Source organism: Anastrepha obliqua, chromosome 2 (assembly GCF_027943255.1).
Source record: "Anastrepha obliqua isolate idAnaObli1 chromosome 2, idAnaObli1_1.0, whole genome shotgun sequence".
Taxonomy (NCBI): domain Eukaryota; kingdom Metazoa; phylum Arthropoda; class Insecta; order Diptera; family Tephritidae; genus Anastrepha; species Anastrepha obliqua.
The window spans coordinates 54,847,482-54,859,175 of NC_072893.1; the positions used below are offsets into that span (position 1 = coordinate 54,847,482).

The window sequence follows — 11,694 nt, forward strand, 5'->3', positions numbered from 1 at the left end:
AGAGTGGACCAGCTTTGTATGGTATTTTAAATAAGATCGGGGAGTGGGTGGAAGCAAAGGAATACGCAATCGGTGTATTCAGTGATGTTTAGGAGACTCCAGTTGCTCAGCTGGCAGACAACATGGAATGAGAAAGTTTTTATACGATGGATTCACTCAATCTTATCTAGGAGATGTTATATCATAAAAGAAGTTGCCCCCGTATGGCGTTCTCTTTCCTCATCATATGCAAGACAATTCTGACATTGTTAGCATGGAAAAAATCAGTAAGTCTCGACTTTCTTATGCCTGTATTCTTAAACCTTTATTTTTTTAGACGTGATATCTCGTGCTTTTTCAGCCGCAGTTCTCAGTAAGATCTATAGTCTGAAAGCAGCCGTCGTAATCCAAGTATACATAAACCTTGTAAAATCCACACTTTCTATGCTAAGCAGACTCTTCATGAATACAACTGATGTTGGTGTCTAAAGTCTCCTTTTAAAAAAGAGTACGCTGCCATTCTGCCAGATTATGAACCTCACGCTTGATGGCTAAAAAAAATCGTAAACCACTTTGGAACTGATATATGTTGGTCAGAACCCGTCATAGCATTTCGTCTGGTCTGATAGAGATTTGAGATGGATGTGACGTATATAGGAGATACGCTGACGGGCTGAAACTAAGGCTTCACTAAGAAATGATAGCAGGCATTGTCACCTAGCTAAAATTGCGTTTGCCAACATGAAAAGGTGTTTTTGTTGAATTGCATGAAGCTGTCCATGGTAGATTTTTAAGTTAATAAAAGTTCCCATGCTGTGGAAACAGAGGCGAAAGCTGTGTTGTTGTAGCAGTTCATCAAGATCTTCCTATCGTCATCGTCTATCTCATCTAACGGGAGACCCAGGAAACTCGCAGGTACTCTGGTCTGACACGAAATAGCGTGGGGCCAAGAGCTGCTGGTTGGCCCACACACGGGAATTGGAGCGGGATTAGGGTAGATGCTAGATGCGGAAAGAACGGGGGAGGGATGTTGTTCTAGTAAGCTCCGAGGAGCTGTAGAGGTTCCGTTTGTGGTGCTTGATGTGTACGTCTGATGACAAGCGCAACAAGTGGCCAAAAAAGTTTGGTACGCATGTGGTTGAGTTCGGATGGAGCCGTCTTTGACAAGCGCAGAAAAAATAAATCTCAGATCTAGGATTAGGCTCAGTACCTCCTCCAAAAAGAAGTATTGGGAGCAGCAGTTCAGTACACAGGACAGGGCTAGTTTACTGAGACGGCAGTCCTTGATTGGGAAGAATTCGGGGCACTCCAATACATGGAACCGGCTACCCTGGGAATGGGCGAAAATTTTGTCGATCATAATTATGGAAAAGCTGTCTGAAGTGAATGTTAACGTACGTTATACAATTTGACATAACAGTTGTAGCAAATTTATTGACAGGCTTCTCTCAGGAAAGTTTGGAAATACTATTGAATTGATTTAAAACATAAAATTAAGAAAAATAACCCCAAAACTGTAATGGGCTCCGTTGGTCACCCGGGTCTAGCCTTCTCGATTTGGACGTGAATTTAACATATTTCTATTGTAGTTAACGACTTGAGCTTGAAGGCAGCTTTCTTAAGTTTAATTTTCTATCGATAAATGGATATAATATTTTAAAAAGGATCCTCGAATAGCACAAAAAACGACCGACCCAGGTGCCTAACCGAAGTTTTGAAACAGGCGTCCAACGGAGGGATAAGTTACTGGAATCACCCGGTTTTATATCTGGTCAAGGATTGGAGCATCACGAGTTTTAATTGTAGTTGTTGTAGCAGCATAAACATTCCCAATACACATACGGGGAATGCTACTGAAGTGACAGTGCTTGGTCGGATATAAATACGGCTCGTTCCGGTTATGTAGAACCGACTGTCGTGGGAACGAACATTTATGCTGTTACAATAACAACTGGAGGCAGTCGGCTTTACGTACCAAAATGACTTGTGCTATGTCCATGCAAGGACTGATGTTTAAGCGATCTAAGTCTCTTAAGATTAGATACCCCCACTGATCTTTATTCGACAGTCGTACTGAATTAGTACACAATTCAAATGTACCAACAAACCGGTTTACCAAAAAGAAAAAAATCTGTACAATGGTTCAATGCACTACTTAGATACGACAGTAATTTGCAAAACTAGTTTCAAATAAAGTTTTATTGCCGGCAAGGTAAAAAAAATCGAATGTAAATGATCGATTCTGACAAAGAATTTGATTTCAAATATGTACTTAGCTTATACCACCATTTATGGCAATTTTTCTGTACATACGCCCATTGAAGGGCCTTGTAATTTCTAAATCTAGAACCTAAATGAAGTAAGAACACATAATTTTGGAATACCTACCATTTTCGTAGAACAAAACAACAATTTCTAACACTTTTTGCTCACTGTTGTTAAATGGACATTCAATTTGCGTTGGTGTACACAAAATTGCACCTGGCCCAATATAAAAAATTCTAACAAAACCACATTTGTTGTGGTTTGTATTTACAAAATATAAACTACAAAATCATGTAACGAGTGCGACAAGTATACAAAAAATACTACGAAAACGCGAACGGAGTTTGGAAATTTTTTTTACTGATATTCTTATTCAAATTTGCTTTTATATCAGACGAAATTATCGGAAAATGTTTTCTTCAGTTTCAGCAAATGCTGAGACGCGCCTAATCACAAAAATTCCGACACAGACACAAAAACGGACACACGTTTTATTCGTGCTTCTTCTTCTCATTCACCCCAGACGTGTTTGTTTACACAATACTTCTTTTGGCAGTTGCAGTTTTGCTTAATTTCACTTATGATTTGTTCACTTAAATTTTGGGCATGCAAATATTTCACGATTTGTAAGGTATTTCTTTTATCTAATAGCAGGTGTCAACTCGTAAAAATTTGGCAAGTAAATCGAAGACAACACGCATATGAAAAGAAGCATGTAATTATTGAAAAGCTTTTGACAATCAAGCAGTGATGCCATGACAAGAAGAAAAAATACCTCAAAATGATACACGGTGTGCAAAATACAGAGAGGGCGACTTCCGAAAACTTCCACCATACCAGTTGTGAATATACAAGGTGGCGCAAGAGTAATCACCACATATATCGGATAATTTATAATTTTCGCAAATGCCATCGTGCGTCAACAATACATATTTATCAAGACAACCAGAGAAAACAAACAAAAGGAGGAGAAATTACATGTTTGAGAAAATTCAAAGAATAGCTTGGTAATATTTTGATTTGTGACATTTAAATAGCGGTTCTGCTGCTACTACCTCTTGCTACTATGTCTTGACTTGACTAAAAGCTTGTGGCAATAAGTTGAAAATGATTAGAAATTAGATTTTGAAACTATTTTATGACACAACGTATACATTTTAAATGCACAGAAGCAAATTATGTTTACAGAATTGTTATGACAACCAAATTCAGTGACGTAATTTAAAGCTTATTCGCATCAAATAATTCGCCTATTTAAACAAAGTTTACATCACCTCGGCGAAAATGGTTTTTCAAAACACATTCCTGAAATTATGAGAATCTCCGATGAATTGCAAATGTAAGCAACGCGTGTGGGAGAAATAATTAATTTTAATGGAAATAAATAATTGATTCAATCAATATAATAACGCCATTTTAAACAATTAAAATATAATTAAACGAGTGCATGACACTTCCGCAGAAGCTTAATTTTAAACCGGAATTAGTTTTACATTATTTAAATGAATTAAAGTGCACTGAGTTAAATATATTGAACACATTTATTAATTTAAAAAACTATTTTTACAATTTTGGCGCAATCTTTAACAGAACATTAACAAAAATAAAAATTTATCGCACGCCATAACGCTATTTATGCATTTCTTTTTCAGCCACGCAATTGTCGTAACCTTATCTGCTTCAACCATAATTCTTATGCTTAGCATATCGACTATTCACAAGAGTTGGCAACCCTGTCCATAATTTTTGCAATGTCTCTCTTGTCTTCATAGATAACCTTCTCTTTTTGTCAACGTATTTATTAAAACGAATTGCCAAAAGTCGGTTTGCATTTCCCGTGTTTCTCCCTTAATTTGAAGGGATGTGGTAAAAAGTGCCCAAAGTCTTATTGGAATAATCGGTTGCAGGAGTGATTACGTAGCCCAGTTGGCAAAGATGCTTAGTGGATTAAAAAGCGGACCATCCAGACATGTCCTGGCTGTTGTAGTATTGTGCATACTTTGGTATGTAATCTCATCCAGCAATAATGTTATCGGCAAGATGGTATTGAACGAGTTCCCATTTCCCATGACGGTGACAATGATACAACTATGCAGTATATCCTTGTATAGTGGGCCTTTTTTTAACCTTTGGCGCATCCGAAAATACCAAAACGTTTCTCGAGGATACTATTGGCGATTGATTATTCCACTGGCGTTAGGAAAGTTTCTTTCATCTGTCACATCACACATTTCGTTATGGAAAGTACCAGTATCTTATGCCCATACAGGTGAGTAATTGGAAAAAATTGAATGCCTAAAGCAGCATCAATAAAGCTTAAACTGCTAGTCAATAAAAAAACTGTTTGACACGTTGGCCTGTTACAATTGATGTTGTAAGCGTGGCCCAAGACGAATTGAATAATTCTTGAGCGCTTCTTTGCAAGTTAAATCGTTTTTTTTTTTTTTTTGCGTAAATTTTATATAATAATTTGTTTGAATATTAAATAAATTATATGTCAGTGGTGTGTATGTTGGTTTGTTACATGGTTTACTTTATTTAAAGAAAATAAAAAATATTTTTTTTTTGTATTCGAAATAAAAGTTTAAATCGTGTCAAAATGTAAATAAAGTAAAATAGTAAAAGTAAATAAACAAATTAAAATAAATTAATTAAATTGTTTTTAATGTGTTTATATTTTGCAGTTAAAGCTACTATGCCACTATTTACCGTAATCTTGACACGTTTCCTATTTCGTGAAAAGCAACCCACTTTGGTGTATCTCAGCTTGGTACCAATTATAACGGGTGTTGCAATTGCTACCGTGACAGAAATTTCATTCGACATGATTGGCTTAATAAGTGCACTCTTATCGACAATGGGATTTTCCCTGCAGAACATCTTCTCCAAAAAGGCATGATTCCATTAACTAAAAACATATACAAACATGATGTAAATTATGTGTTCATATTTTACAGGTGCTAAAGGACACGGGAATGCATCATTTGCGACTTTTGGAGTTATTGGGCAAATTAGCGCTGATTATGTTCTTGCCAATTTGGATTTTTGTGGATAGTCTTAGTATTATACGACATCCCGTCATTGTAAATTAATTATTGACTATATTGCAATTATATAACTAAACAAGCCTGTTTTCTTCTTTTTAGACAGGTTTAGATTATCGGGTGATTGCATTGCTATTCGCTGATGGTGTTTTAAACTGGTTGCAGAACGTTATCGCGTTTAATGTACTATCACTAGTGTCACCACTGACCTATGCGGTTGCGAGCGCATCAAAACGAATTTTTGTGATAGGTGTATCGCTGTTAATTTTAGGGAACCCCGTAACCCTCTTAAATTGCGTTGGCATGACTTTGGCCATTTTTGGCGTATTGTGTTATAATAGGGTAAAGTTGTATTTAACATTTCTATTACGTTCTGTCATGGTAATATTAATTAAAAAAAATATATACTTTCAGGCAAAGCAAGTGTCCAAATCATCAAAGACGATATTACCTCTCACACAAAATCATCGTATTAAATACGAGCCATTCAAAGGGAATCTGGACCCTTACCATCATGGTGTGGTGAACAGCAGTGTGAATGGTTTCGCTAACAAACGTGGTGAAAAACAATATACAAATACAAATTCAGTTGCAACAAATAGCTTGCTGACGAATGGAAATGTTTTTCCAAATGGTAGTACGACCCGTTTACTTTTTGTTTAATTTAAACAATTAAATTTGTTAAGTAGATATTAGAGAAAATTAAATTAGACAAAAATTTAGTTAGATAAATAATATTTTGTTTTGTTTTGATGCAATATTAGAAAAATAAATTGTCCATGTGTGTAAATATATAATAGAATTTTTCTACAAACAAACAATTTGAGATGCAATAGAGATTACAATCAGTAGCACAAGCACTATAGTGATTACTTTGAGCAACTTGTGCTACATGAATGATAAGATATCATAAACAATATGTATACTTGTATGTATTTTATGTATGAATGAATTTTAAATAACAATTTTCCCCATCGAGGATGAAGCAAATGTAAATAAGTGAGCAGTGCCTGTAAAACAGGGCCAATTTTTATGAATTTGTACGAAGTTAGTGAAGATATGTAAGATATTTTGCGTAAGCAAATATATGTACTTGTTTTTGAAAAAAATAATAATAATAAAAAAAATAAAACAGTGCATCGAAATTATAAATTAAACAAAAACTGACGTGCAATTTCTTGTTTTATTGTAATTTTTTCGGTTTTTGTTGTAATATTCCGCAGTAGTTGCGGTGAAATAATTGAATATCGAGAGAATGAGAATTGTTCATATTAACATCACAGTCCAAACATACGCTAATAATTTTGAAAGAGAATGTCTCCCATACCAACTTTGACGAACAGAGAACTAGTCCAGAAGATCCGATTTTTTTTCGCGCGGTCTTAAGGCTTTAATTTTTTGGCCGACAGTGCAATTAATTTATCGATTGTAATTAATTTTTGCAATTTCTGTCCTGGAATTTCTCGTAGAATTTTACCAGATATTTTTTTTGTTGTAGATTTGAATGCTCTGACTCTTACTTAAAAAGTGCATTTTTGACCCATTCTCAAAGTAGTTGTTTTGTAGGCAATTAGAGAGGTAAAATGTTCAACGAAAATTTTGACGAAGAAGAAAAATTTGTATGTGCCAAGAAAGCTAAGTTCAAGCTAATGTCTCCTTTTTTGGCATATGTTTACACTTGTGAGCATTAACTCGGATCACAAACAGTGCATTAAAAAAGAGTTCGAATTAGTGTTACTAAATTTTAATTTAGGTAGGTAATAGTATTTGTTGTATTTTATGCGCTATTTGTGTTTGTTGGCGTTGAGGAACACTGTGCGACAGTGTATTTGTTGTGAACTATTGGAAAATTCATCCAACTTATATTTCTATGGACTCTATGCGTTCTAGGACTAAGGTTGGCTTTGGCCCAAATAGTTTTTCGCTGTAAATTTATCTCTGCTTATAGATTGATGAGGTATACCTGAGCTGGAAACATGCTCGAAAAATCCGATATCGGCACAGACATACGGAGAACCTAAAATCTTCGCACATAAGGACGCCTTATGCGAGCTGGTTAAAAGTGCTCGCCTATAGATGCTTCGCAGAGACAGCAGTACTCCAGTTTATCTTGTTGTCCTGCGCCATCCTGAACCTCTTTTCGAAATTTATTACATTTTGATGTGTTACGAGTAGATTTTCCACGATGCCGCCGCATGATTTATTAGTCAGTCTACTGTATTAAATCAAAATGGACTTTTTTCTTTGAGCTCATCTGCTTAATTGAAAAATTGTTTGCATTCCATCGTTATTCTTTCGGATTTATTACGTCATTCAAGTTACTATAAATCTTTTGATTTATTTTTTTTTTACTCGGTATTAGCGGCATTTAAAACAGTTATTTGTTCCATTCGTTGCATAAACGCAGAATTTTTGTAACTATTAATAGGATAATCTGCGCCTCCATCACCTTATCTGCATTGAGTCTAATTATAGTTCGGAAATTCTACATAAAGGTCGTCAAAGAACAATACTTTCTTTCTATCGAGTTTACCATTCCAATGCCACTTCATCTATGATCATCTATCGGACTTTAACGCCAAAGAATTAAATAGAACTGACTCCTGCAATACATAAGACGGGTGATCCTGCAATTTGCGCAAATTACCGCGGGATAAGCCTGCTTAACATCGCATTCAAGGTACTGTCGAGCGTATTGTGTGAGAGAACCCATCATCAACAACCTGATTGGACCCTATCAGTGCGGCTTCAGACCTGGTAAGTGAAATCTTCACAATACGTCCTGGAGAAAAAACACCAAAAACAACTCGATACGCACCACCTCTTCGTCGATTTCAAAGACGCCTTTGATATCACGGATAGAAAATACCTCTATGCCGCTATGTCTGAGTTTGGTATCCCCGCAAAACTAATACGGTTGTATAAGATGACGTTGTGCGCTACCACAAGTGTCGTCAGAATTGGAAGTAACCTCTCCGAGCCATTCGATACCAAGCGAGGTTTCAGACAAGTCGATTCTCTATCTTGTGACTTGTTCAACCTCTTGCTGGAAAAATCTATCGCGCTGCCGAGCTGAACCGCACTGGTACTATCTTTCATAAGATTATCATGTACTAGCATATGCTGACGACATTGACATTATCGGCGAAACCAACCGCGCTGTATGCTCGGCATACTCCAGTGCAATGTGGATCTTGCGGTGAATGAAGGTAAGACAAAGTACCTGCTGTCAACACACAGGGAGTCTGCGCGTTTTGGACAATATGTCAGTGTTGACAACCAACAATTCGACGTTGTGAAGGACTTTGTCTACCTCGGGAACAGTATTAATGACAGAAATGACGTCAGCCTGGAGATCAAACGGAAAATAACTCATGCCAACAGGTGTTACTTAGGGCTTAGTAGGCAATTGAGAAGTAGAGCTCTCTCTCTCGAAGGACTAAACTGACACTCTACAAAACACTCATCATTCCCGTCCCAATATATGGCTCAGAAGCATGGACGATGTCAACAGCGGATGAAAAAGTTTTGGGAGCCTTCGAGAGAAAAATTCTGCGTAAGAACTTTGGGCCCCCTCCGGGTTAGGGAGGAGTACCGCGTACGGTAGAGCAGCGAGTTGTATGAACTATATAGGGGCATGGACATAGTTAAGCCTGCAAAAATACAGTGGCTACGCTGGCTTGGCCATGTCACCGGTATGAAAAAAGATGCTCCAGCAAGGCTAATTTACGACATGCTACCCCAAAAAGGAAGGTGTGGAAGAGGAGACCACATCTGTGTAGGAAAGGTCAAGTGTTGTAGCACCTGTCTTCACTCGAGATTTCCAACTGGCACCAACGAACGCAGGACAGAAACAGCTGGCCCGCCATTTTGCATTCGGCCAAAACCGACACATGGTTGTAGCGCCACATAAGTAAGTAAATAGACCCCTTCCGGACTAAGCGACGTTTGGTTCGTTTTTAATGCAAATAGAGTACTCTGAAGTCTAATGCGATTTCCATGGCAGAACGGAATTCTGAAACTTGTCACTACTTCCCTTATTGGGCTTATTTTGCTCAGATTCAAGCCGTGCTGTGGACTAGTCACTTACATATCGATGGCTTAATATAGAAAAGGCGTATCTACATTTTTTTCGAAATCGCGTTTTTAATGTATTCTGGTAGACCACTGTCAAATACACCTCCCCTTAAAAAATTAGTGGGCTATGATCGCAAATAACGGATTTATAGTGTATATAAAAAAAAACCCTAACTCATTCGAAGTTTTTTTTGAAAGAAAAAAGCCCTAAGTCACTTAAAGTTGAATTTAAAATAGACACACAATCAAAGCCACAACAGAAATTGGTTTTTGCTTGGCGAATTTTTTTGTTGCCTTGATTGTGTGTATATTCTTATTGTTTTGCTTTTGTATTAACTTTAAAAGAAAAAGGGATTTCCTGAGTTTGTCTAGCACAAGAATATTTTCTGTGCTACGTTGCGTTCGTCGGTGCGTTTTTGTGTTGGAAACAGTTTTTTTATTGAATTGTGCATAACATGAATTGTGCAAAAGAAAATTCTGATTCAGTTGGTGTTCCAAAAAGGAAAAATACTGCTAACAAATCCGAATGGAAACAAAATGTAAAAAAAAAAAAGAATGGAAGGCGTTGAATATTTGGGTATATCAAAAAAGGAACTTTATCAAAAACCTTCTAGGCAATTAGGAGAGCCATGTTCATCACGATTTTGTGTAAAAAGTGCGGTGAGAAAGTGTTCGACGTTTAATGAGTCCACCCGAAAAGAAATTTTTAGTTTGTTTTGGGAGATGTCCTGGGAGCAAAAGACGCAGCTTTTCTGAAACAAAAAGGAAAACGTCTGAAAATTCGAGACGGAATCAGTCCATATCATATTTCTTGAGTCATAATTCAAAGCGATTACAAGTGTGCCGTGAAATGTTTTATTCAACACTAGGAGTAAAGGAAAAGATGGTTCGAAATTGGATTAGCAGTGGCGGTAAACACGGTTCTCAATGCAGTCGCGATCAAGCTTTAATTTTGCGCAAAAATGCTAAGCGATCAGTTATAGGTCAGCGCAACAAAAACCGACGTCACTTTCTAAAAAAATGGCTGGACGAGTTGCCAAAAATGGAGTCACATTATTGTCGAAAAGATAGTTTTACTTCGAATCGGATTTTTCCTCATATCAGGAGATTTACAAGCTTTATGTCAACGAGTGTGAATCCGAAAAAGAAAATGGAGGCCTAAAATTGTCGTACCCAATATTTACGCAATTAAGAAAGGAATTAAATTATTCTGTTTTTAAGCCAAGAAAAGATCAGTGCAATTTATGCGTATCACATAAAGCTAATAATGTTTCCGATGAGCAATACGAAAAACATAGAGAAGAAATCGGAAAAATGCGTGTAGAATAGCAAAACAATATCAAAAATGCTGAATCCGGACTATGTGCAGTATTCTGTATGGATGTGCAGGCAGTTAAATTAGTGCCTAAACTAAACGCGAGTGCTGGATATTATAAAATGAAGCTTCAACTACATAACTTTACTGGCTATAATATTGTAACGCATGAACCAGATAATTATGTGTGGGACGAAACAGATGGAAATGGGGGGGGGGGGGGGGGGTTGGGTCACAAAATCGAATTTTTTTTCTTCACTCATCTTATAGTAAATCATTTCAAGAATGTTGTGTCAAAATTTTAAGTGGATCGGAGCAGAACTCTCAAAGTTATAGCCTTTGTAGGCACTCTACCTCGAATGCGGAGCATCGATAATTTTTCAGAGTCATTTTTTCAAACGCGTTTTTCCTGAAACGACTTCTTAAAAGTCGGTGCCAATCACAACTCCGAAACTATTCAACCGATTCTTTTCAAATTTGGCACACGTTTTCAAAATCAAAAATACCTCCCCCCCCCCCCCACTGTTTTTTTTATTTTTTTTTTTTTAAGGTTGTTTTTCACTTACAAATATGGCGAAATTTTTCGCCAAAAATGCTCGTTTTACGTTTTTTTGCCACCAAAACTACAAAAATGAAAAAAAAACAAATTTATTAATGGGGGGGGGGGGGGGGGAGCATTACGTCATACTTTAACTGAAAAATTCGACTTTTTTAGTTTCAGATGATTCTACGACGAATGCTGATTGGCACCGCAGAGCACCTCTCGAAAAATATATCTCCAAAAAAACTCTGTCATGGGCTTATTTGTCAATATTTTATTATTAATATTTTTTAAAAACTTATTGAAAAGATGTACAATAACATGCAACTGATTTTATTAAAGTATCTTAAGCCATATTTCTGTAAAAAATTAAAAAAAAAGTGTTTTTTTTAACGCTAAACCCTACCACCCCCTTAAATTACAGGCAGGGGCATTGGAGATCATACAGTAAGCAATGCTTACTAAGCATGCTT

At 36.6% G+C, this 11,694-nt stretch overlaps 1 protein-coding gene across 1 annotated transcript; it reads left to right on the plus strand.

Moving 5' to 3' along the window:
- Positions 1–3,998: 3,998 nt before the first annotated feature.
- Positions 3,999–6,425, plus strand: LOC129238980 (solute carrier family 35 member E1 homolog). The gene is made up of 5 exons (XM_054874231.1): positions 3,999–4,513; positions 4,929–5,137; positions 5,202–5,327; positions 5,391–5,630; positions 5,703–6,425. Exons 1-5 carry the CDS (start codon positions 4,180–4,182, stop codon positions 5,949–5,951), a joined length of 1,158 nt encoding a protein of 385 aa, XP_054730206.1. The 5' UTR covers positions 3,999–4,179; the 3' UTR covers positions 5,952–6,425.
- Positions 6,426–11,694: the final 5,269 nt, after the last annotated feature.